General features: G+C 53.7%; 10 protein-coding genes across 10 annotated transcripts; 2 read left to right on the top strand and 8 right to left on the bottom strand.

Moving 5' to 3' along the window:
* Positions 1–144: 144 nt before the first annotated feature.
* On the top strand, positions 145–1,524 carry stm1 (uncharacterized protein; the record flags this gene model as incomplete). Its single annotated transcript, XM_056974036.1, has 4 exons — positions 145–165; positions 439–571; positions 622–748; positions 849–1,524. 4 exons carry the CDS (start codon positions 145–147, stop codon positions 1,522–1,524), a joined length of 957 nt encoding a protein of 318 aa, XP_056839153.1.
* Positions 1,525–2,652: 1,128 nt separating this feature from the next.
* N7510_002110 (putative glutaminase) lies at positions 2,653–5,238 on the bottom strand (the record flags this gene model as incomplete). The annotated part of the gene is made up of 4 exons (XM_056974037.1): positions 2,653–3,285; positions 3,338–3,468; positions 3,517–4,525; positions 4,576–5,238. 4 exons carry the CDS (start codon positions 5,236–5,238, stop codon positions 2,653–2,655), a joined length of 2,436 nt encoding a protein of 811 aa, XP_056839154.1.
* A 998-nt stretch (positions 5,239–6,236) lies between these two features.
* N7510_002111 (uncharacterized protein) lies at positions 6,237–7,428 on the top strand (the record flags this gene model as incomplete). The annotated part of the gene is made up of 3 exons (XM_056974038.1): positions 6,237–6,563; positions 6,688–6,813; positions 6,895–7,428. 3 exons carry the CDS (start codon positions 6,237–6,239, stop codon positions 7,426–7,428), a joined length of 987 nt encoding a protein of 328 aa, XP_056839155.1.
* A 542-nt stretch (positions 7,429–7,970) lies between these two features.
* Positions 7,971–9,604, bottom strand: dbp8 (ATP-dependent RNA helicase DBP8; the record flags this gene model as incomplete). Its single annotated transcript, XM_056974039.1, has 2 exons — positions 7,971–9,030; positions 9,096–9,604. 2 exons carry the CDS (start codon positions 9,602–9,604, stop codon positions 7,971–7,973), a joined length of 1,569 nt encoding a protein of 522 aa, XP_056839156.1.
* A 256-nt stretch (positions 9,605–9,860) lies between these two features.
* Positions 9,861–12,138, bottom strand: N7510_002113 (anion exchange family protein; the record flags this gene model as incomplete). The annotated part of the gene is made up of 5 exons (XM_056974040.1): positions 9,861–10,738; positions 10,790–11,286; positions 11,336–11,423; positions 11,479–11,627; positions 11,765–12,138. 5 exons carry the CDS (start codon positions 12,136–12,138, stop codon positions 9,861–9,863), a joined length of 1,986 nt encoding a protein of 661 aa, XP_056839157.1.
* Positions 12,139–12,551: 413 nt separating this feature from the next.
* bbp (putative zinc knuckle transcription factor/splicing factor MSL5/ZFM1) lies at positions 12,552–14,708 on the bottom strand (the record flags this gene model as incomplete). Its single annotated transcript, XM_056974041.1, has 5 exons — positions 12,552–13,106; positions 13,164–13,375; positions 13,431–13,539; positions 13,590–13,798; positions 14,009–14,708. The coding sequence occupies 5 exons, from the start codon at positions 14,706–14,708 to the stop codon at positions 12,552–12,554; spliced, it is 1,785 nt and encodes a 594-aa protein (XP_056839158.1).
* Positions 14,709–14,883: 175 nt separating this feature from the next.
* On the bottom strand, positions 14,884–15,741 carry N7510_002115 (glutathione S-transferase family protein; the record flags this gene model as incomplete). The annotated part of the gene is made up of 3 exons (XM_056974042.1): positions 14,884–15,508; positions 15,562–15,615; positions 15,662–15,741. 3 exons carry the CDS (start codon positions 15,739–15,741, stop codon positions 14,884–14,886), a joined length of 759 nt encoding a protein of 252 aa, XP_056839159.1.
* Positions 15,742–15,988: 247 nt separating this feature from the next.
* N7510_002116 (uncharacterized protein) lies at positions 15,989–16,789 on the bottom strand (the record flags this gene model as incomplete). Its single annotated transcript, XM_056974043.1, has 1 exon — positions 15,989–16,789. One exon carries the CDS (start codon positions 16,787–16,789, stop codon positions 15,989–15,991), a length of 801 nt encoding a protein of 266 aa, XP_056839160.1.
* An 857-nt stretch (positions 16,790–17,646) lies between these two features.
* N7510_002117 (ferric reductase family protein) lies at positions 17,647–19,619 on the bottom strand (the record flags this gene model as incomplete). The annotated part of the gene is made up of 4 exons (XM_056974044.1): positions 17,647–18,528; positions 18,578–18,763; positions 18,814–18,875; positions 18,935–19,619. The coding sequence occupies 4 exons, from the start codon at positions 19,617–19,619 to the stop codon at positions 17,647–17,649; spliced, it is 1,815 nt and encodes a 604-aa protein (XP_056839161.1).
* Positions 19,620–21,402: 1,783 nt separating this feature from the next.
* Positions 21,403–24,149, bottom strand: N7510_002118 (uncharacterized protein; the record flags this gene model as incomplete). The annotated part of the gene is made up of 3 exons (XM_056974045.1): positions 21,403–21,682; positions 21,735–23,437; positions 23,499–24,149. 3 exons carry the CDS (start codon positions 24,147–24,149, stop codon positions 21,403–21,405), a joined length of 2,634 nt encoding a protein of 877 aa, XP_056839162.1.
* Positions 24,150–24,843: the final 694 nt, after the last annotated feature.

Genomic DNA, 24,843 nt, shown 5'->3' on the forward strand with positions numbered 1-24,843 from the left:
TCCATCGAGCCCACCCGACGAGTCAGGTTTAGCCTTGCTCGCCCCTCCGACGGTTCACACCCCGTCCCTTTTTTTCATCGACTCGTCTGCGATCGTCGAGCGCCTTCCGCTCCCCGGAAGGCCTCCACCACAACACCAGGCGTCATGGTCGACGTCCGGTCCAAGGTACGCTGAAGAATCACCATGGGAAGCTGTGTCGAGCGACATTTTTGCGAGACGAGCCGTGAGGGGACGAATTGGGCCGTGTGCTTGTTCGTGATTGTGGGTTTCATGGGCTAACTGTGCTGTTTGCGAAATTCACAGAACCTCTATGAGCTTCTTGGTAAATACCCCCCTTCTTTCAATTTTGCTCCAATTTTGTTCCCCAGAGTCGAAATCTAATACCCATTCCTTGCTACAGGTAATGACCCTGAGCTCGACCCCAACAGACCCCCTCAGCCCCCCGCTCGGGCTGTCGACCGTCCTATTGCCCGCCATGGCAAGCGTGATGCTCCCGCCGAGCCCACCAACCAGCCCCGCCTGACGGAATCCAACGCTCGCCGTGGTGCCCGTACGACTGGCAACGAGGCCGGTATGTATTTTCGTCTGGGGAAATTGAAGGATCGAGCTGACTGTGCATAGCTTTCCGTGATCGCAACGCCGGCCGGAACAACAACCGCGAGAAGCCGACTGACGAGGCTCAGCCCCCGCGCCGTGGTGAGCGCAGCGGCCGCGGTCGTGGCGACCGCCAGTCCCGCTCCGGACAGACGTAAGCTTCATCCAATTCACTCGGGTCTTCATCTCGGATATACGAATAGAGAGGGCAAGCCGTGGCAAGAATACAGAGACTAATTTGTTTTTTTATTTAGTGACACCCACAAGAAGGTGGAGCAGGGCTGGGGCGCCGACAACGGCGAAAAGGCCTGGACTGACGAGCGGATCGGCGAGAACATCGCCAAGGAGGACGAGAATGAGCCCCAGACCCCCGCCGACGAGGAGGCCAAGGAACTGGCCGACAAGTCCATGTCGTACACCGACTACCTGGCCGAGCAGGCTCAGAAGGACTCTCTGGCCGCCAAACCCGTGCGTGCTGCCAACGAGGGCACCAAGACCGACTCCAAGTGGGCTGCCGCCAAGGAGCTGAAGCGCACCGAGGAGGAGGACGCCTACATCCAGGGCAGCTCCGAGAAGGCCAAGCGCGAGAAGCAGCGCAAGGAGAAGAACTTCCTCGATGTCGACATGCGTTTCGTCGAGCAGCCGTCCAGTGGTCCCCGTGGTGGTGGCCGTGGCGGTGCCCGTGGTGGTGACCGTGGTGACCGTGCTCCCCGTGGTGACCGCGGTGACCGTGCGCCCCGTGGTGACCGCGGTGGCCGTGGCGGTGCCCCTCGCGGCGATCGTGGTGCCCCCCGCGGCGGTGCTGCTCCTCGTGGAGGTGATCGTGGCCGTGGCGGACCCCGCGGCGGCGCTGCTCCTCGCGGTGGCGCTCGCGGCCCTGCCGGCCCTACCGTCGACGAGAAGAACTTCCCCAGCCTCGGCGGCAAATAGATCAATCATCTGATCTGAACGTTTCCCTCCCCTCATGACGGACGGAAACCAACTTGCTTGTCCCCAGAACCCAGCAGCATCTCCCTTTTTATTCTTCTCCTTTTGTCTCTTTCTTGCGTTTGTTCCGAGGATGGGAAAGGTGGGAGGCAAAAAGGAAACAATGAGCTGGGCGTTGTGTTCGCAACTTGATTTTCTCTTGGTGTGTGTCTTGTCATTACCGGGATCGGTCTGGGGAAAGGAAACAAGAACAAAAAAATATGTGTGTGCCGCGCTCTGATTCAGGCCGGTTATTATGTGTCTCTGCTTTTTATTAAACTCTGTGCAACGCGGATTTGGATGACAATTTCTTCTCCATTCTCTCTATGGTACTATGTAAATTGACTCGATTCCAGAAACGGAATGGATGATCAACCAAAACAAGAAGGCAAAAAGAAAGAGATAACTGAGGCATTAGGACCAGCGGTTCTTTCTTCTTTCAGCTGAGAAAATACGTTTCAGTGGAATGATAATTGTCTTTTGCGTTCAATTTATACAGTAGTGGAGGGTAGGTGAATGGAGTCTTGACTATTGTCAGTTCTGCGGTGGCTGCATGTCTTAGGCCTGGAATTGATATCAACCTTAGCCGCAAAGATAAACTATACTAGACTGACCATCTACATCGTCATAGGAATGGTGCACGAATATGGAAGATCCTCAGTAAAAGGACGGTGTATGCATCCACCTGCCCTAGCATTTTAACGTTCATCCTACATACAGATAACTATTAATCCAAAGAGCTAAGATGCCACCGTCAGTCCCTATAAGGCTATACATAGATACATATATAAGCCCAACATAGCTAGCGATCAAGGCGATAGTTCATGGAACAATATAAACGTCCATTGATGATAGTTGATCCACGGCGCGATAGACTTATATACTAAGGATGATCTGGGTAGAGGGTCCGTTGGAGCCAACCAAGCTCGCCAGGCCAGGGAGACTAGATGAGCAACTCTTAGGGACAGGGTCAGGGAGGGCTAAGGAAACATCACAACACAACAACATGATCGCTTGTCAGAAACACGCCCAGAAGCAGCCCCAAGAGCAGAGACACCAAAGCACAGTCGATAAGGTGACGGTAGGGCGACCCTACAGCTCACCGTCACTGAACCGGTCGCGCCCCGCCGCAGGGGCAACAAATTCCGCAGCGGCAGCTTCAGCGCTGCGCGACCACGCAGCCATGGTCTCGTCGTCGACGTCATCTAGAAAAGAGAGGCCCTTCATTGCACGACCGCCGCATGCACGCTGCAGCGCCAGGAAAGCGAAGTGGCCGCCGATGACGGGTCGGGCAAAGAAATTCGGGCCAGGGAAGTTGCCGTCACCTTCTGTCTGGTGGAGGTCGGTGAAGGGGCGATCGGTGACGGTCTCGTTAACCCAGGTGGCGACGGACTCGAGGATCTCGGAGCGGACGGGCTTGGAGGCTACCGCCATGGAGAAAAACTCCCAGTCGGTCTTGGTGTAGAGGTGACGGCTGTCCAAGGGAAGGCCGTATTTCTGGCGCACGTAGTGGTACCACACAGATTGTTTCTGGTAGATGTGTCGTGGGACAAAGCCGGGGGTCTCTGTGTCGGTGTCTTCCAGATGGAAGCAGAGCTGTGCATCTGCGTAAAGGTTGTAGATTGTTGTCCAGGATCCGTACCAGTCGTAGGCTAGTTTGGCGTGCGTCCCATCTCGGGACATGCCGAATTCTTCCCATTTGGCGATGTAGCTGTCGGCGATTTTCTGTTCGTGGTAGTTAGTTTTGGGAGGACGGAAAAGAAGAAGCTGCCTTTACCTTGAAGTATTCAGCATCAGACTTGTGTCCGGCCACCTCGGCAATCTTGCTCATGGCGTTGATGCCCACAATGCCCTTAAGAGCCAGGTTCGTTTGCAGCGCCAGCCAGCCCGCAAAATCATCGGTTGAAACTAGAAATAATTAGTATATGGATTCGACATGGGAGATCACAAACCCACGTTGATTGGCAGGTTCCAGGGAGAATTCCACCAGATACGCCGTCCACTGCTTCCACAGACGGTAGCTGCGCTTCACCCATTCCTCAGCCAGACGCTGACCGTGTACACCGCCGCCCCATTTCCCATCCTGATGGGAAACTCCAGACAGGATCTGCTGGCCATCCAGCGGGAAGCTTCCCGAGGCTTCTTTCCAAATGTTGATGGGATGTGAGCCCTCAGTAGACCAGATTGATGAAGCTTCCGACGACTCATCGTAGATGAGAGAGTTCACGATAGCCAGTCCCATGATGAGGATGTTACCACACTCCTCGACAGGCATGTACTCGTCGTTTCCGTCCGGATGGCCGGTAGCATTGGGGAAGTGGGTGCCTAGATCGTGCATGGCATACGTGTTGGGATACTGTCCGCTCAGCATGTGTTCGATTAGCGGTTCGAGCAGGTATGCCAGCCACCGCGGGTTGGTGTACATGAAGAACGGGAAGGCGGGGAAGATGACATCGATAGTTTGGAAATTGCCATTCGATGAGATCTCCTTGAGGAACAGGATAGGATCTTCTGGTGTCCCGGAGAAGGTGGTTGCACCCATAACCTGCCGCGCGGTGAGGGCAACAATGTCAACATAGTCATCGGCTCCGGACAGGTAGGCATCCGCAGCCAATTGCTCCGAGTAGTTGGACGCCAGCGCCAGCGCTGCGGAATGATCCTTGTAGTGGAACCCGAGCAGCTCTTCGGTAGTTGGAAACCAAGAGTTCCAGAGGGGCCGCATCTGGGTCAGTCCGCGGGAAGCTGCAAATTGCACGACGGGAATCTGGATAAGAGCAATGGTGAATGTGACGCTGTCTGTTGTTTCCTGCGACTTCTGGCCCAACTTGAAGGATTTGGAGAAGGCAAAGACAGGCCAGTGGTCCTTAATAGGCCGGAATCGCTCATCGTTCTCATTGCGCAGGGTGCCGGTGCTGGCAAAGGCTCGCCGCACTATGGCTGCACCGCCAGACTGATACTGGGCACTCTGTGTCTGGCGTTAGTATTGAGGAATGAAAAAGTGGGTATGGCACGTACAGCGGGTCCGGTGAAGTGAAGGGTGCCCCATTCTGCGCGGTCTCGGATCTCTGACAGATGGAGCTCATTCTCTCTGCGGAACTGCCAACTCTGAAGGGAGGGCTTGTGATCCTCGACCGCGACTGTGTCCCGCTGCCAGTGTAGTGGAGCACCAATGTCACCCGTCACCCAGCGTCCATCAACATCCATATACACGTTGACATCGGTGTCACCCTGGACATCGATCGTGATGTAGGAGGCCGGAATCGACTGCCGCAGAGTCGACGTGGGCGTAATGGGAGAAAGGAACGAGACAGTGATATCAAGTGGTGTCTTACCCGTATCAATACGGTAGGTCAAGTTGGTCGTTGAAGCGTCGTAGTTATGTCCGAGGTATTCGGGAAACTGGACTGGATATGCGTCGGACGTCAGGTCCTGTTGGGGTCGGCCCAGGAGCGGGTATACGACGCCCTGGCTGGGGACGTGGGCCATAACGGAGAGGCCCACCTCCTCTCCGGTGTAGAACATGGGCCATTTGGACCAGGGTGCTTCCCGAGCATCTCCGAGCCATGTGCTGAGGTAGGGGCTGCGGACAATCAGCGGCAAGACGGGCGGCGTGAGTGTGGAGGCAGCACTGAGCGCGGCCTGGCCCACGGCCGCCAGGAGTGCGAGCGACAGCTGCATGTGGAGAGGCGCGGGTTATAGCAGCCCGCAATAAATATACTCTAAATGTAGGGGGTATGCTGTGTAACGAACGAGTATGGGTGGATTTCCCGGAGGAGGAGGAAGTGGAAGGAGGAAGGACAGTGTGCAGGCCGGGATGTCGACATCATCGAGGAATGTGGTCCAAACGCGGGGAAGGATCACCCCTGTGCTTACTCTAGATGGTTATTCAGCTCTACCAGTGGTTACATATTCGATATTTACTAGATGGATCCTTTATTTTCTCTACCGCCATCATTGCTGGATAACTGGGAGAGTTCAGCTCATGCGATGATGTCATGCAGAGACGATGTTAGAGAGCAGGACAGAGAGATGCTGGAGGCAAACATCATGTATGATGAGCATCAATTAGAAGATCTATGTTCCGTTGATAAACGGCATTCATCTAGACAGCTGTTTATAAATTGCCAGTGTTGGAGTAGCGGTGTTATGGTTAGGCTTACCCTGTAGCTCAAATATATACTAGGACCAGTTTATAGTTACACCTCCATTTGGGATACATAATGCTCGATATCATCACGCATGGACCAGCTATCAGACCAAAATAACCAAAAATGCTCCCGATCGGAAGTGAAGAATGTGGTCCTCCGGTGAAGCCAACTAACTAACGGGGACGCGTGCTCAACACGGTGTGGAGCGTGTCCGTGCTTCTATACAACCCGCTAAGCCCGCTTGTACGCGATCGACGCGCCTGTGTTTCGACTTTCAATTTACTCTGTGCGTGAGACTGCTCATCTTTCTTTCTTTGCATTTTCTCTGGTCCTTGTTCATCATTGTCTGGTTTTCTTTCTCTTGTCCCATTGTTTGACTCTGCGCAGACAATCCTCCCCAGATCTCGTCCCCCACCGAGCTCCATTCTCCATTCCTCTCCATCCCACATCCGCTCTCACTACTTTCTCTCTTCCCTAACATCACGGAGCTCCTTGAAGCTGTGCTTTTCACGCCTCAAAGCTTCAATCATGCAATCTACACAGTTCCCCTTGAGCCCTGTCAAGGATGGCCGCCGCATCCTCGGCGAGAAAAACACCAACGCGTGTCTGTCCCCGGCCAACCGGCCAAAGGACGCTTTCTCGGCCACAGGCACCCCAACCAAACGAGTATCAACTGCAGCATCGCCCAAGAAGCTTCTGCCTTCTCCCATTTTTGCAGGCACAAAACGCACAAGAGACCAGGTGGACGAGACCGATGTAAACAGCGGACACGTCAAGAGACACAGTCCGGAGCTCTCGCCTTCCCCCGAAGAAAACAGCACCCAACCCATCCTCAAAAATGGCCTTGAGGATCAGGTACGTCGGGACACGCTCAGAAATATTCAGGGATTAAGTTGCTAATCTCAATGCCACGCGCCTATAGCTCCAGCTGGTTCCGGACGCGATGAACACCGGTGCCTCAACACCACAACACACACAGCTCGAACGCGACGAACCAGACCATCTTCATCCAGAAACCCTCTCTGCCACAACCGACAACAACTCACAACCTACCACGCGAGCCATTCCCAGCGACCCCGAGACGCGCAAGGTGTTCATCCAAGAAGTGAGTCAAATCTATATCGCGAAGTCTATATCGCGACCCAAAATACAAACAATATGTACTAACACCATTTTTCCCTAAAAGAAAGCACATCTCCTCCGCAGTCGACTTCAAAGCGCCATGCGCAACGTTACAGACCACCAGTTCGACCGACGCGTCTCCGAGCTGGAAGCACACAGCCGCAAGTGTCCGCGGCTCTCTCTCTCCGCTCTCTCGACACCGTCCATGCTCTCCAAAAATGCGACCACAGCTTCTCAAACCAAGGCACCGCAAATTGTTTCTGCGGGAACGAGACTTCCTTCTCTGCTGAAAACGCCTGATCTGTCTGCCACGCGGCCGTCGAGCGCGGTTGCTGTGAGGGATACTACGCACGATGTTCCAGCTAAGATCCCGATTCGTGATAACAACACGCCACCGCGGGCACTGGGGTCGCCGATGCAGCTGAGTAGCCCGCCGGCGACGGTTGGGCGTCGTAACAGCAATGAAGATGAGAGTGGCGAGCCAAGGCTCGAGGTTCGAGGGGGGATGTCGCTGTCTGAGAGAGGCGATGCAGTTGACGGGCTGCTAAAGCTCATGCATACGGATCGGTACGATAATGGAGACGCATGGACTACATGAGACTTTGCGAGACCGCTTTTCTTTTTCAATAGTGGGCGTGTTGATGTTTTGGTTGGTCGGAGTCCCGGACATGAATAGATCGAGGCTGCTTGGTATATCTCGCGGCCTCGCGGGTACCCCGTGGTCGAGTATCGGGGTTTCTTTTGCCTACCTTGGCACAGGGATGTGCACCTTATCGTGAGCACTGACTGTGCTCGTTCTGTGAGATACTCGCGTGGCACATAGAGCACCTTCGATAGCGGGCTGTTTCGCTGCTGATATTAATGATACCATTTGCACATGCTGGAATCCTCTCGTAATTAATTGGAAAAGACCGTGTGAGATGCAGCTCTCGCGAAGTATGACTATCGGATATAAATGCAGATATGATCAATCCTCAATACGTGGAAGGGTTTGAGGAACGGTTCAGTCGTGTTCTTGCTGAACGAGGTTTATAAGTATATGCGGCCAATCAGTAGTTTAGCTTTGCCTTCGATAGTCGTTGATAACATCCATTTTCCTATGCCAGACACCACCCTGTTAATATGACCCAAAAGAGTAAATCAGCGGACCTTCTTCAGCTTATTCCGCTTCCGCCCAAGTACATCGCGGCCTTCCTCAATCTCACCCGCTGCCTCACGCTTTGCCGAGCCAACCTCCTTCAGCACCCCGGTGCGAACGACTCTGCTTTCAACATTGACGCCCTCCTGAGCCCACTCGTCCATCTGGCGGCCAACTCGCTGCTCAATGGCCAGCACGAGCTGGACGTCGCGCTGTCCAACCAGTGTAACTGCTTCACCGGACCGTCCCGCACGGGCCGTACGACCAACACGGTGGACGTAGTCGTCTGGGTTGCGGGGCACATCGAAGTTGACGACAAGGGTCACAGAGGGAATATCGAGACCGCGGGAGGCGACGTCCGTGGCGACGAGGACGCGGGCGGCGGCGGCACGGAAACGCGCCAGGTTTGATGTGCGTTCGGACTGTGGAAGGAGACTGTGTAGAGAGGTGACGCGGTGGCCAAGGCGGCGGAGCGTGCGCTCCAGTACATCGGCGGTTTTGGTGTGGTTTGTGAAGATGATTACGGGTCGGGAGATGTTCTCATCTGTCGAGAGCAGAACATGCAGAAAGGCTTCGCGGTGCGTCATGGGAACTTTGAGGTAGGTTTGTTTCAGGGTTGGTGGGATGCTGCCGTGGTTATCGGTTGCGATCTCGGTCACGAAGATGGGCGGCTTGTTGGCCGGTCGAGGCATTTCCTTCAGGGCGCGCACTTCTGCCGTAACCGTTGCAGTGAAGAGCAGTGTTTGTCGCTCTGCAGACGGCGGTAGTGCTCCCAAGCATGTTTCCACGTCGGGCAGCATGCTCCCCGGCCCACTGACCAGCAATCGATCTGCTTCGTCCAGCACCACCATCTTCACTCGGCCTAACCCAGCTACCGTGTCTTGACCAGATGTCTTGATATGGTCCGCCAGCCGACCCGGGGTCGCAATGACCACGTGCGGTCGTTGCGACAGCGCAATTGCCTGCGGCCGCATGTCCGTGCCACCAGTAATCAGAACAGGCTTCATACCTTGCGGGGCGGAAATTGCCTTGAACTGCTCAAAAATCTGGAGCGCAAGCTCACTGTTAAGAAGAAAAAAGGTTAGCTTCTATATTCCCGCAAACAAGAGTAACATCAAAAACCATACCGAGTTGGCGTCAAGACAACTGCAAAAATTCCAAACGGATCCTTCGCCCACTTCTGCAGAATCGGTACTCCAAAAGCAATCGTCTTTCCGGAACCAGTCCGACTACCACCGATACAATCCCTCCCCTTCAGAATCTCCGGAATACACGCCTTTTGAATAGCTGTCGGCCGGCGGATGGCCATGGTGGTTAACGACCCGACCAGCCACGGCGCGACGTCCAGAGAGGAAAAGGTCGACTCTTCGCTGCGGAGACCAATTTCAAGAGCGTCGCGAATAGTCACTGGGTCTTCGTCTTCTGTTGGCTCGGGTTTCTTGGGGTTTGTGTCCTTTTTCTTAATGCGCGAGAGGGTGGGGAGAGGCGCTGGGGCTGTATATGAGTCGTCCGAGGACTCGGATAGACGCCGTCGCTTGGGCGCGCGGTCTTGGATTTCGGGTTGTTCCACATCGGACACTTCGGAGGAACTGTGCGAATCCTCTGAGAGGGCCTCTGCAGCATTTGAGGGCGCCATTATTGTACTTGTCGAGACTGTCTGTTGTCCGGGAAATATTTTTGCGGCAGAAAAAGGTATCGACGGGCGGTGGAAATTATTCGACACCTTATATACCAGGTATGATAATATCACACGTGACTCTATACTCGAAATTCAATTCGAGCATGAAGGAAAATGCGTGAATCGCGCTTATTGAATCGCTGCTGAACGGTCTTTTCTATTTACAGCGCCATGTAAGTGTATATAATATGGTCCCAACAACTGCCCCCAGACATTAGTCAACCCGACTGGCATTGCTTCTTCTCCGCATAGACAGAGAAGCAAGCTCGTACGCCTCACCACTCTCCAAATCATTATCCTCAACCGCCGACTCTGACGACGGTAAGGAACGACCTCCTTGCAGCACAGCGTTGCCCGCACCCGAAGCAGCAACATTCTCTTCCTCTGTAGACTCATCCTCCAATCCATGAGTACCACCAACACTTTCCATAGTAAAGGGACTAGCAGTCGGGGCATCGAGCGCGGCCAATTCCTCCCGAGTAAACCAGCGCGGCAGCACAAAAGACCGTATGGGGATGAGAAGAAGAATGATAACCGGGAACCCGATAGCCGCAATGGTCTGGGTGATGGCGAAAGTGGCGCCGAAGCCAATCAGTTCGAGGAGTACAAAGGCCCAGATGACGATGCGGCGATCGAGTCTTTTCAGGGGATTCGATGCGGACGTGAAGTTCTTGTCTTGGGCGAGGAAGATCAGTTTCTGCGTGATTCCGTTCCCTTGTAATGCCTGCACGCCCATGATGAAGAACAGGCCGGCCATCACCCCCTGCGGTATTAGATGCAGCACGATAAGTAGTGGGCCGGTCATAGTGCCTAGCGTGAGCAGACCCTGGGCAAAATTGCTGACTCGTTGCTCGACGACGTGATCGGTGACTCGAATGGCTTTTCCTTTGTTGGTGTCGTCTTCGTCAGCGACCTGTCGGGTGACGCAGAGGGCGGCGGTGTGGAAGGGTGCTTGTGGGATGAGTCCATTGGGGAAAGGGATGCCGAGGAGGCCCGCCACGAAGGTTGTAAGACCCAGTAGCCAGAGATCCCAGTGGAAACCGGCGGGTTTGCGGAGTGGGAATTCGGTTCCCTGAGCGATGAGCGATGAGACTAAAGAAGCAAATTAGACTGCAGATAACGGCGAGATTAGAGGAAGCCTACCGTTGTGATCAAAATAGAAAAGAATGGTGAGGAGGACCGCAAAAGGGATGGCGAGAAAGATATCTCCAACATCGATATTCCAAAAATGCACGAGCCATGGCCGATCAACAGTTGGAAAGAAAGCTTTGCTCGTGGGAAGTGTTGAAACATTCACATCCTTCATGTGGCCAAAGTGAACGAAGCCGGTGAAAAAGACAATTGTCAATGGGGTACCGTAATCCTCCAGGAACTTGCGGATATATCTCTGGAAGAGATTGCTGTTGCCCAGTTCGCCGCAGATCCATCCGCTCATGAGCACGAGGAGGGCAACCATGATGCTCAGGTAGGCCGAGGCTTCTCCCACTAGACCCCATTGTCGAGTCAATACCTGGATGCCTTTTTGGAGATAGATGAAGGCAACGTAGAACCCGAAGATGTCACATGAGAAACGGGTGACATAGGTTAGTGCGTTGCAGGCATTTGTGATGGCAAGGAGCCAGTGCATGACCAGGGACCAGCTAGTAGAGGTTAGGAGTGCGTCCTTGACAATGAAAGAGATAAACTCACATCCCAATCCAAGTCATAAAAGCAAGAAACGGTGTGCCCCGGGGTGCAATAATATCATAAACCGTATAATTGAACACCGTAATCGGACCTGCAACGTTTAAGAAAAAAGACAAGACTGGTTATAAAGAGGCAAAAGAGCTCACCAGTAACGCCAACAATGACCAACGGCTGAGCCGCGAAGAGGGAAAACACCACGGCCCCAAGCACAGATGCAAGCAAGACTTCGTTCACGCCGTAGCTCTGATTTGTCTTCTCAAACATATCTAGCGAGAAAGCCAGGGCAGGCAAGATACTGCAACACTAGTAAGCCTTAAAGCTTGAAACAGGGCAGATACATCCAATGTGAATGACCCAGAGTATAGGTTTCGAGAGCTTGAGAAATACGGAATGACCTGATGCGAAAAGGGAAACATGTAAGGGCAAGCATACTTTGCAAAATACATATAAACAGTCGCAGGAACAATGCGATAATCCCACGCATCAGTCAAGTCGCTCCAATAATAGGGCGCCCGGCGTTTGATATCCTTGACCATCCCGCGGAACAGACGCACGCGCCACCATTTCGGGTGGGTCGACCAAAAAGACGACGCGACTGATACACGGCGATGCTGTGAATCTGACGTCCTGGCATCTGCAGTGTCCTGCGGCTCTGCTGCAAGCCGGGCCGAGACCGGAGCGGCGCGCCGAGATTGACCTGACTTGCCTGATCGAAGGGATGACGACAGGCGCTGAGATTGCCAGGAGGGTCTCCTGTGAGCTGGAGACGAAGAGAGTCCCGGCGATGAGTTGCTGGGAGCCTGCATATTTGGACCTGAGGGCAAGGAGAAGTCCCCAGACGACCTCCGCAGTGCAACCTGCACGCTGGTTGGGAGAATTGAGGGAACCAGAAGCTGGGGATGAGGGTAGTAATATTATGAAAGGGGCTAGGGGAGATCCGCAAAGGCGAGATCAAGGGCAATGGCAGCAGCAGTTGATGGTGATTACTGTGCGGGGAGCGAAGAAGTTGGAGAAACTGGGAAGCCAAGGATGGAGAATGAGGCCTGAGGCATCAACTGCTACGGTGTGTACTTATAAGGAAGATAACTACAGAAGCAAAGAAGAGTCCAATTCAAGATATTACTTTCACAGCGAAGAAGAGAAACAATTTCCAATGCCTTTCTCCCACCGAGTTTTCCATTCAGCAAAAGAATCCGATAGTCAATTTTCGATTTTGCGTTCACGCAGGGGGCGGAGGTGGAGGAGGCTGGTCGCTCGGCGGAGGAGGCGGAGGTCCATCACCGGGCGGAGGGGGTGGCGGCGGGTCGCCAGCACCACCGTAGTACATCTGAGCCATACCGGGAGGTGGCGGCGGAGCACCCATACCAGGAGGAGCAGCACCAGGAGCGCCCGTGCCGGGAGGTGCGTAAGACGAATATCCGCCGTAACCATAGCCAGCCGGCCCACCGGGAGGCGGGGGAGGAGCCTGTTGCTGCCAAGGGGCAGCGCCAGGGGCAGTACCGGGAGCGGCATATCCTTGAGAACCATATCCATAATCGCCACCGCGGCCCTGTGAAGCCCATGGAGCAGCACCGCCTTGGTCGCGGGACCCATAGTCGTCGCGTCCGCGATCCCGACCTCGCTGTTGCCAGGGAGCAACGTCGCTCGGTGGCGGGCCGCGCTGCTCCCAGGGCTTCGCGCCACGGTCGTCAGGATAGCCCTGGCCCGGACCAGCTTCAATGCGACGGGGTGGGTACTCGCCAGGAGCACCTCCAGACAATTCGTTCATGAGTTGCTAGAAAACAGCGTTAGCATTTGAAGTCTGTTGCTTTGCGATTAATGAAGAACTTACCTCCATCTCGCGGTCGACAGCATCGCCAGTGCCAATGGCAGGACGAGAGTCGCGGCCACCATAGCCACCGTTGTTGCGCCAGTCGCTGCCTCTCTGGCGGTCGGGACAGTCGCGGGCCATGTGTCCAGCGTTGCCGCAGACACGACAGATGATGTTTGCAGTGAAGTTGCGCTGTTCGGGGCAGTCGTACTTCCGGTGTCCGATTTGACCACCTGCAAGAGCACGGTTAGTATTTTGATAGAAGAGAGAGATTAGGGGCATACGTACAGTTCTGGCAAGCCTGGTTCTCATCGTCACGAAGAGTACCGTTGAGAGCGGCCAGTTCACGCAGCTGGTTGCGCTTGAGCTCATTTTGGCCTTCAGGGATAGATGCAGCCTTAGGGTGTGTTAGTAAAAGGGATAGAACAAGCAGGGAGCAGGACTTACTGTTTCGATAACGTTGTGAATCAACTGGCGTGCCTTCACCAGCTTGTCTTCTGTGTCAGCGATGATCAAACAGTGAAGATCTTCTTCCTGATTGCTAGCGTGAGCGGCATCAGAGCGGCCTTTGCCCTCCTTGACGGAGCCTTTGCCACGGATGGCAATCTTGGCACCGGACTCGGTCTCCATTTTCTTCAGAGTGTTTCCACGAGGTCCTATGAGTAAGCCAACTTTGAAAAAAGAGAGCAAAGAGCTAAGTGTTAGTCATCTGTGGCCTGTCAAGAGCGCAAAAAGGCGTGTGCAACATTAAGCACAAAGAAAGAAAGGGTTAGCAAGAAACGAGCCGAGGACAATCCGAGGAAACATCTCGTCGGCTCGAGTCGAGCATGGAGGCAGGTTAGGAGTTAGAGGGTTAGTTATCATACTGAAGTTAATCTCTGGATAGTCATTCACTGGGACATAGACCTTCTCCTGGGTCTTGGTGGGACGTCTGTAGTCAGAAGGCGGATGGTAGTTAGGGATGGTCTTCATGGCCTTCTCGACCAGCTTGTGACGCTCATCCTCAAGTCGCTTGCGATAGCGGTATTCGCGCGTGTTCACACGTCTACCAAAGTTATCGTATTGCGGCGGTGGCGAAGGAGACCTGTTGGAAGAATCAGTAAGTAAAGGCAAAAACGAGGGAGGGATCACCACATACCTGTCACCGTCGGCCGGGACCACGTCGTTGATCCGCAGCTTCTGGCTGATCTCCTCGATGCGCAGGTGCAGGGTATACGCCTCAAGCTGCTCGCTCGTGAAGTTGGCCATGATCATGGTGGGCAAGCCCATCAGACCAGCGGCCTTGTTCTCTTGCTGATCGCCCCAGCGGTTGCGCTTCTTGCGCCTTTTGATACCGTCGGCGGGAGGGTCCGCTGTAGAGAGCGCATGGTCAGACATGGTAATTTTCCATGGTGTCGGATCAGACTTACCACGAACAGGGCTTCGGCCACGCTTGGGGCCGTCTGCTCCCATAGAGGAAGGAGTCGCAGTGCGACTATCCTCTTCCGCAGGAACATCGCCCGCAAAGCGTCGCCGGCCCAGCGGGATGTTGTTGGAGCCCGTGATTCCTTGATTACGCCACGCCATGGCTCTCGTGGGGAATGATAAGAAAAAAAAGCTGAGGATAGGAGGTGTGAGTGGAGAGAGCAGCTTCTACGGTATTTTACAAGGGGTGGCCAATCACGTGGTAAGGCGGTGAACCGCTCGTCATTCATTGTTAATTTTAGTCCTTCGATCTCAATACTATTATTGTAACCCTCGTTTAGATCTTATTCTTCGAATCCTCCTTCATTCCCTCCTGGATCCACTTCCGGGACTCGGCTGCGTGCTTATCCATGGCCGCCTTGTCCTTGATGAGATCCTTGATGGTGTGTGGTGACGGCACATGGCGGCCCTTCTCCGTCGCCGGACGCTGCGCCATGCGATCCTCCCACGCCTTGAGATGTGGGAACTCCTCGATATCCACCCCAGCCCATCCGGCGGCGGCCACCCATCCCCAGTGCGAGATATCGGCAATGGAGACGTGATCACCCACCAGGTACCCGGACTTGGATTGCGCGAGGTGCTTGTCGAGGACTCCGTACAGCCGGCGCGTCTCGTTGACGTACCGGTTGACGCCATACTCGATGCGTTCCGGCGCGTACCGGCTGAAGTGGTTAGCCTGGCCCTGCATGGGACCCACGCCCGCGTTCTGGAAGAAGAGCCAGTTGTTCATCTCGTAGTGCTCGCGCGTGCCCTTGGGAAAGGAGATCTTGTGGTCTGGGTCGTACTCCTGAACTAGATACTCCAAGATGCCGCCGGATTCGAACAGACGGATCTTCTTCCCGTCGCTGAAGGTGTCGGTCAGGGCGGGGATGCGGCCGTTGGGGTTGATCTCAAGGAACCAGCTGCGATAAGAGGTCAGTTTGGTCGAAGGTTGTCAAAGTCGGGAGATCCTTACTCTTCCTTCTGCGTGTTCTTGGAGATATCAATCCTCTCGACCTTGTAGGGCAGCCTTGGTCTCGTCAGTTATTGCGTAAGAACCGGTAGGAGACACATACCCCAACTCCTCCAACGCCATGGAGATCTTGATCCCATTAGGCGTTTGGGCCGTGTAGAGAGTAATATCCGGACGACTCATGATTGTGATGTTGAAATGTGCGAGGTTGAGTGAGAGAGATTTATTGCAGGAGCAAGAGATTTGTTTGCTCTTTAAAGAACGTGGGTCGAGGTCATACACGAGCTTCCCCCACTTGGATTTATAAGCTCGGAGCTGCCTCGGGAGTGATTACATACTTTGAGTGATAGACCAATCTAATCCATTCGAGCGCATTCGAGCTATGAAAACTGCTAGGGTTACATGTATTTCCAATTAAAAGGCGCCATTCCTACCATGGCACGGGCCCATTTTCATCCGAATATGTTCCCGTCTCCCCGTCCTTTACCAGAGTCGCCAGTCGGACAATATTCACGGCGGACTCGGACACCGGCCGGCCACCCATTCCGCGCGTAAAATTCGTGCCCGTGAGGTTCGGGCACGATGCATTCACCTTGCCCCCCTTGTCCTCAAAAAAGGCAGCATAGTGCAGCATGAGCATGTTGAGGGCCGCCTTGCTGCTGCGGTAGATGGGGCCGTTGGGCTTGTGTTGCCGGGGATACATTTCTTGCGACGGATCGGAGCGAATTCCCATGGACCCGGTGTGCGATGAGACAAAGACAATCCGGGGCGGCAATGCCGCTGCCTTCTCCAGCAGCGGGGTGAAAGCCTCAGTGACTGCGGCGGCACCAAACACGTTCACCTCGTATGCTTCGCGGTATAGTTTCCGCAGCTCGGTGAGAGGCATCGTTGGCTCTTCGGTGGTGCCTTCCTTTTCCCGCTTCATACGTGCCAATGCAATGTCAATCTCATTGTTGATTCCCGCGTTGTTGATGAGAACATCCAGTCGGCCGTGCTTCGAGGCGACTTGCTCTGCTGCGCGCTCGATGGATGCATCGTCCGTCACATCGATCGTGATCGGCTCCACTGACGCGCCAGTGGGGTCAAGTTCTGCGGCAGCTTTGACGCCGCGCTCGGGATCGCGAGATCCGAGGAGAATATAGTAGTTCTTGTTGGACTCTAGGATCTGTTTGGCAACCTCAAATCCAATGCCCTGGTTTGCACCAGTGATCAGAACAACAGTTTGAGCCATGTTGGGTATATGCTTGCAATAACCTCACAGGTAGAGTCCACTGAGAAGAAATATCACTCTTTATAGCCTCTTCTGATCGGTGAGCCGCTTGTTTAACTCCGTCTGATGTTTTGGGCCCCATGGAATGCCTAATTGTGCCCCGCCTCGGACATTGACATCTAAACTCCGACGTTGAACATTCTACGATCGTGAAGTCCTAGTTAGCTGTATAATTTGAGTAAGTAGTCGTAGGGACGTATTCACTGGCTATAGATAAGAGAGGACATTTCCTTCGAGGGCTCGCTGGACGTAAGGCCTCGTACTCCCAGCAAGTCTCGAATTCCAGCCGTTCGTAGAAGCTCCATATGGAGACTGCATCAACGAACACGCCCTGAATCTCTCTTACAGCAACTCAATTGAGGGGAGGACGAGGAACTAATTATCTTTGGTGGAGTGCTGTACTTGGCCACTGCTGTCGCACTTGCTGTCGCTCGGAGTGTCTGTCGTGTATTGTCTTTGAAAACTAAATTCTAGATGGTATTTATAACATTTAACCAGCGTACGGTTTCCCCATTCTCGAAAGAGACCGCTACGCACAAGAGCAAAGATATGTACAAGTATCAAAGTCTCCAAATTATGACGGACCGTTGCCACTAAGGAGAGAAAGAAACAAGAGAGTCGGCTGCACAATAGAAAGAATAAAACGTATGGTGAGAGTTGCTTCAAACAGGGTCTAGGACCGGAACAAGAAGGAAGTGAAGTCTGCTGCCTCGGACGAAGAGAAGCCAGCAATTAAGAAAATACGAAAGCATCGTCACTGGAAGATATCATCGCAAAAACATAGTCATGAAAACAAGACCTGCAGCACCGCGGACATCCTACCACGAGAAGCTCTCTTCAATATAATCCACATGGGTACGAGCTTGCCTCTTCCGACACACGCGCCGTACATCGTCACTCAGGCTTCCATTTCCACAAACCAGGACGCCCATAGCGCCAACCTGGTTCTCAACCTCCATACCAACAAGAGTGTCGATATTAGGCCGACCAGGAAACATCTGCACGGTAGCCGAGGGGCTTTGGATCTCCTTTGCGTTACGGGGACGGGTAACAAAGAGCTTGATGCGGAGGACTTCGCGTCGGCGGTCCATTGCCAGGATGCTCGTCATCCAGGGACGGATCCACTCCAAGTGCTCTGGGGACTGGATGATCCAGACGAGCGTGACGCGGCGGGCGGCGACTGTTCTCTCTGCGAAACCAGCGACGAGATGTCGGACGAAGGGAACGTGGTGCGTTATCCCCACGCCGCCGGCGAAGAGCAGGACTGAGCCGTAGGAATCCAGTGTGTGGATATTACCGTAGGGACCTTCTGCGAAGGCGCGCAGTGTTACCCGGGAGCCAAATGAGTTGGCGGCGCGTTGGAAGAGCTTGTCGGTCATGCCCGTGCGGCGGCGGACGAGGAGTGAAAGGGTAGTTCTTTGTGGTACGCCGAGGAGGTCTTGTCGGGACATCGGCATTGATTTTGATTTCTCGTCTGTTAGCACTTCTTCAGTTTCGCTCCATCCGACCGAGAATGGGTGTGATGACCACCACCCTACTGCGGGAATGTAAAGATAAATATGTTGGCCCGGCTGGAAGGTCCAGGGCCGAGCTAGACGCAGGGTGATGCGCATGGCGTCGCCGGGCATTGCTTCAACAGTGGCGGTAGTAGACTGGCGCCCGAAGTTGCGGTACGCAATGATGAAAAGACGGGTAGTTCGCTGGAAACAGTTAGCTGGGATTCTCTTATACTTGAAATATTAAGCTAACCTCGAGAGCCCAGAAAATGAGGGCTGCCATCAGGTACGCCTGCGAGATCATTCCGTCCAAATGGATCCAAAGGAAGGCCATAGAGACAGCCACAAGGACTATATGCAGATGAAGGAAGGTTTCGTAGAAAGCATGGCGAATAGCAGAGGGGGAATGGACAAGTATAGCCGTGAGTCCACAGGCAGCCTTGGTCATCATGTCAGTGTCTATTATTGCGAGATTGGTTCATAACATACCACCAGGCCAGCAAGCATGAAGTTGCTTTCACCAAAAACCATTCCGACGGCATTCCACCCTTCTAGATATCAACATTAGTATGGGAGATACCAATCAGCAGCCTGGGGGAGGACCACTTACTTTCCTGGGCCTTTGGAACAGCCCACGCGAACACATGAGCCAGAGACTCCAAAATGACAATGCGACCCAGCCATCGATGGAGCAAATTCCAAGTATCAAAGGGGACGTGCAGCATCGCGATAAGAGGATTATTCCGACCAGCCATGAGAACCAGTGGGATCAAATTGACCGTTGCCATCGTGCCAGTACGGTTACGGATGACTCCTGCGACGGTATTCTCCGGCGACCGATAGGGAACCGTAACAACGCATAGTGCCACGTTCATAGCAATGATTCCCGAGATGAGGAGCGCATGAAACCGACTGGGCAGATTACCCATGTTAACAGCCTGCGAGAGCTGGAACTCGCGGTTGTGCCGCGTGCGAAACAGCGGGGCATAAATCAAGTGCTCCTTGAGCCGAGCAAATGTCTCTTGTGCAGATGTGAAGTACCGTTGCCGGTCATCGCTGAAGCTGGATAGTCGTCGCAGATGGCCGGAGAAGCGGAAGCCGAGCTGCCACACGTACATGGCGGCCGCGGCGCAACCGAGTGCGAGGAGAGAGATTCGTGCAAGGTCATCATTGAGAGCCTCGTAGAAGCTCTCTGATGAGCTGGAGGAGTCATGTCGTTTGTTGATATTGATATTGTCCATCTCCGTCGCACTTGTCAGCCCGGCGAGTGAGACAGCCAGAAGAAGGTGGTCCATGGTGTCCCCACGAGAACCAGCTCACGTCTTGAACGTGCTGAATGGTATTGGTGCTTGCAACTCAACTCTTGTGACTGTGAGACCTGCTCGCTCGAGAAGGGATCTGAGAAGGGACCGTCGATATCAAAGGCAAGAAAACGGGGTATTTCCGTCTGAAATTATCGGGACAGCACAGCTAGGTATCAGGACACCACCAGGATGCTGAACAGACTGGGTAAAAGGAGAGTAGAGATAATTCAGCTGGTTTCACGTCCTGACCTGTCGGGTTGCGGGATTCAGGAAGATAGGGCCAGCCTAGATGTAACGGATGAAAAGCAAAAGAACAAAAAATGGGGCTGGGACAATCAATAAAGCCACCCAGCAGATTAATAGGAAGAATGGGCAGGAGAGCGCAGATGCCTCCAGGCAGTCGGCGGCGCAACGAACGGAATGCTGGTGACGCAGTCAACAGCCAACAAGGGCAAAGGATGGAACCCGTCCACCAGAATACAATGACGAAAGAAGGGAGAAAGAAAGAAAGGAAGTCAAGAAAGAGACAATCAGAATGTCTATTGTTCCATGAACCAGGAACCCAAACAAGGAGACAAAGAGGTTCCTTTATCCCGTCCGGGCCCTAGACCTGAGACGCGAAAAATAAGGTGCCAGGAACTAGGGCTGCTCGGGCCCTGACTCCACGAGTGTATCAAGAATAATGCGACTGATCACTTGTGGATTGTTTCACGACAGCAGCTAGAGCAGGCGCGGGACGAGCCCTACATAGGTCGAATAAACTCCATATTGTGCTGCCCAAACAGCCAGCACTTGAGCAAGTGCAACCGACACTGACCCTCCACGCAAAAGAGAAAATGTGCCGGCAGTCATGAACTCGCCCTCTGTAAGTGGTCGGACCTGAAACACTCCAAGCGCCAGCAAAGTCCGACGTTGTCCAACCCACGGGCGCCAGGCCGGTTTTTCGCGCCGATCCCCGCGGCAGCACAACAACTGGCGGTTTGAGGATATGTCTTGGCCTTGGCGGATGCGATCCGTTGTGGTGGATTGAATGACGCGAGAAACACGGAGAAATCAGCCTGAATACTCTGATGACAATTACCTACGTTGCAGTGTCAAGCCGCACTGTAAATCCTGCTCGATCTCCCGCACCCCTGTCTAGGGCCTTGGCGGTTCATCTATATCAGACCCCTGGCCGGTTAGATGGAGTATCTCCTTCCGAGCGTGGACGGGAGAACCCCGTCGACTGGTAAGCGTGACAGCCTGCCCTGTTCGGAATACATGAGGGCATACATATGTTGAAACAGGGCGACCGCCAGAGTGAGCAGAGACTCGACGTGTACGGTCTCATCTATGTTAGAGCTGTGTGAGAATGTTTCTTCCTTGCGATTGCTGTACAATAGTCTAATAATCATGTCTCACCAGTGCCTCTACAACAACCCCCAATTCCAAATCATATCCAGAGAGTACGTACAAAAAATAATAATGGGGAAACTCAAAGCCCCGTGGGTATCGTGTCAAGCAGGTCCGAAACACCGGCTTCCCATCAAAAACCAAACTAAAAAGCGGACCATTCCCTTGACCCACCGTTTCCAAACAAGGATGACTGGATGAACTAGACCGATCGTCCTTCGCGATCGGTCGAACGCCATCAAACTCCAACACCCAAGGGTACGGTCGGTTCGTGCAAAATGAGATGGATGCTAGAACCATGAATGTATCCACAAGGAGCCGGAATCCTAATAGATTGAAAAAGAATTTGTCAAGCCCAGCGAAGCGGACTCTTGGCAGCTGCTCACATGAAGCTCAGCTCGTCATCACTGTCCTCGTCCTGGGAGCAGGGAATCACCATCGGCGCTCGCTGTGGTATTGACGGCGCAGAAGGATGTCGCCCTCGAGGCCGTCCGCGTGGTCGACGATCTGCAGGGCGATGGACCTGCTTGAGAACAGGCTCCGGGACAGGCTGCGCAAGACCATCCCCGGCCACTTTGGTCTCTTTCTTATTGACAATCACGACTTCGATCTTGGATGCGGGCCCGGGATCCGTGGGGGCCCGATGCTGAACTATGTTTGTCCTCGACATTTCCCGCAGGGGGGTAACGACGAGACGAGGCCGATGTCACGGACGTGGATCTGGATCCGTTATTGATAATCGAAGACCTCGTTCGAGGGCGCTCCGCATTGTTGATCACAACCACAGAACCAGACCGCTGTCGCTTGCGGAGTCGTATGGGCGAGGAGTCGGAGTGTTCGAACGTTCGCTTCGTGTCCACCGATGAAGGGGATGAGCTCAAGATGGAGACGGGCTTCTCAAACCGGTCTGAGAAGGGAGGACTGCTATCTGTGGAAGATGGTATGCATGGCGGCGGAATTGAAGACATGAAGGCGCACTTGCTGCTCTGCTTTGCAAATATCGCCTTCGGCTTTGCCATCGGCGTCCTAGCAACCCACTCTCCAATGCTTTCTTCCCAACGGTAGAGGCTGGTCCTCTGCCCAGCGTCGTCAACGCCATCGTTTCCTTCATTCTCCGCCTCAGCCCGGACAGATGCTACCATCTCTTGAATCTCAACCGCCCACAGGTGGTCTTCCGGCTCACCGGTACTCTCCGCAAACTCCATTGCAGCTTCCGCGGCGATTCGACCAAGAAGCGCAGACAAACCAGGCGCTTTGGTCAGCCGAGGGAAGAAAGATATCATGCGGCGAATTTCTTGACCGGTTCGGACGCGCTCACTTTCCGAACTGCCGCCAAAACAGCGAAAAGCTTGTCGCACAAACGATGCCAATTCCTTTACCAAGTTTGAGCGGGAAGCCAATTCATGCGAATAGGCGTCGACATTCGTTTTGGGTGTCACCTCGTCTGGGGGGTCGTCTGATAATACTGCTTTATTACATTGTAGCAGACAATCCGCCAGTAAGATGCACCCACGTCGTAATAAGTGATGAGAGCTGATGCTGGGGCTACTAGAGAGCGGTTTCAAGTTCATCTCCCGCTCCACTGAAAAAGAGATGTTTTTGAGGATATCGCTCGTTTTCGTTCTACCCGCAGAGTCAGCAGCATCCAATTCGCGAGACCTCGATACATGCATCCCGCACAGCGCTGCCATGAGGCTCATGACGTGGTTACTCAGAGCGTCCGCCACCGGCACGGGGCATGGCTGATCAGTGGACGGTTTCCTCGTAGATGCCGTGAACGAAGCGTGAGTCCTTCTACCGCAAAATGTTGGCCGTTTGCGAGAGTATCTTCGCATAGGAGCCGCGCACTGGGTGTCTGAACGGACGCCACTGGCTGAGAGGATTACGGCTTCGATCAGTCGCGAGGCCGCGGCACAATCGGCGTCTTCTTTTGATAATGATATCGTTGCACGGGTCATCCAACTAGTCCACAACTTGGTTGCCATCCATTCTGGCGGAAGAACACCGCGTAAAAGAAGCTTGGCTAGCTCGTCAAAGATGTAGGAGCGATGTGCTGGGCCGTAGCAAGCATAAAGCCGCAGTAATCGGATAGCGTCACCGTTTATTTTTGAATCGCCAGACGGGCGTAAGGAGAGCGGGTAAGGGTATGTCTTGCACGTCGAAAGAAACGTCGATAATAAAGACTCGCAAGCATCGGGTTCATGATATCGACACTTTTCGATAAGCGCGCAGGCGATCGCTTCTGTTACCCACTTGTTTTGTATCATCATGGCCACCAAATGGATGCCCTGAGAGCGCACGGCTTCGCGAAGGGGCTTCCACCCTCTGCCGTGAGGTGCATAGAAAGATTCCAATTCTGTAAAATATGCACCGCACATGTCTTCATCGCCATCCTCGCCTTGCTCCCTTTTGCTCGTCTGCAATGAACTCGGGCAAACGCCGCACGACCATCGACATCAAGGAACGCGCGCCGCGAACAGGCTTTGGAGGTGGATCGCCGGTATCACTTTTGGTGATTCGAGTATTGTACAGAAAGTTCTGGAGAACACGATGAAGATTATGCGCAATATCGGCAAAGCCAGAGTCGCCAGATTGGTGGAGCAGCTCCTGCCACGGACTCTTGTGCAGCGGGTATTTGTCGCGAAATGCCTGCAGGTGTCCCTTTCCGTAGATACTACGGGGCTGAATGGCTGAGGGCTGCGACTGCGCGCTCGAAGGGGCCTCCCATCGTTTCCCGTTAATCAAAGGCGTCGCGAGCTCGATCGCGCCAGGCAGTGTCCGAGGTGCCTCTGGGCTGTGGATAGACAACCGGTTGCGTCTGCGTCCACCGTTGTCCTCCCCGCGAGACGAGTATTTGTGTCTGATCCGGCGCTGCTCGACTTTCTTGCCGGGAACCCAAACGGGATCGTTCTCGTCCTCATCCGCGTCCGACTCATTGACCTTGCTCTTTCGAACCTGTGTTGTTGTGGCCGGCACATTCACAGAGATATCCTCTGGGTGACCCTGATATTTCGATTCGGTAGCGATAATCGATAGTGTCTCTTGGTGTTTCTCAAGGCGGCGGTAGATAGAGGTTAGAGGGCGCAGCATGCGATTGGCCCATCGTGCGGTTGCCTGGACGTCCTCCATTGAGTCGGCTAAGATAATAATAATAGGGCTATACCATGCAGCTGTAGATAAGTCAGTTCCCGCATTTCCGGGAGATGTGAGGCTTCAGTGCATACCGCGCAACACCCACTCCTCAAGGATGCATGGTAAGAAAAAAGGCCCAACACCACACCCCTCAATATCCAAACAGCAATCAAGACATGCGATGAGGAACAGATGCAAATATGTAAGTTGAGAATAAAGGAGTATGCAAAGCCCCGAGGGCGCGTGTTGAGGTGGGTTGAATGGAATGCGGGTGGAAGAAGACGCCGGAGCCTCGGAGGCAACCCGGGTAAACAACCCGATCGGGTAAAGCGTGAGCGATCCAACCACGAACGAAGTATCAAAAAGAAAAAGAGCAAGAAAGCTGGGATACAACTACAGGGAAATCATGAGAAGACGAAGAAATTCATATGCATAATCCGGGTCCAACATCATGCACGAGTAGAGCCATATAGTACAATCAACCTGGCCAAAATCAAAGAAGACAGCAGAGTAGAGAGGAGAGAGTAGATCTAGAATACACACAAACAGAAAACGGTCTTGGCTCATCCAATCCGGCCAACCCTCCCACAGACGGAACAACAATGGATATATGATATTTTGATGTTAAGGAAGAAGAGAAAAGGAACACGGAACCCATACACTAGGTACGATGGTATCCGACGGTGCAAGG

Source organism: Penicillium lagena (genome assembly GCF_028827675.1).
Source record: "Penicillium lagena strain IBT 129212 chromosome Unknown utg000001l_segment0_segment0, whole genome shotgun sequence".
In the NCBI taxonomy this organism is placed as follows: Eukaryota; Fungi; Ascomycota; class Eurotiomycetes; order Eurotiales; family Aspergillaceae; genus Penicillium; species Penicillium lagena.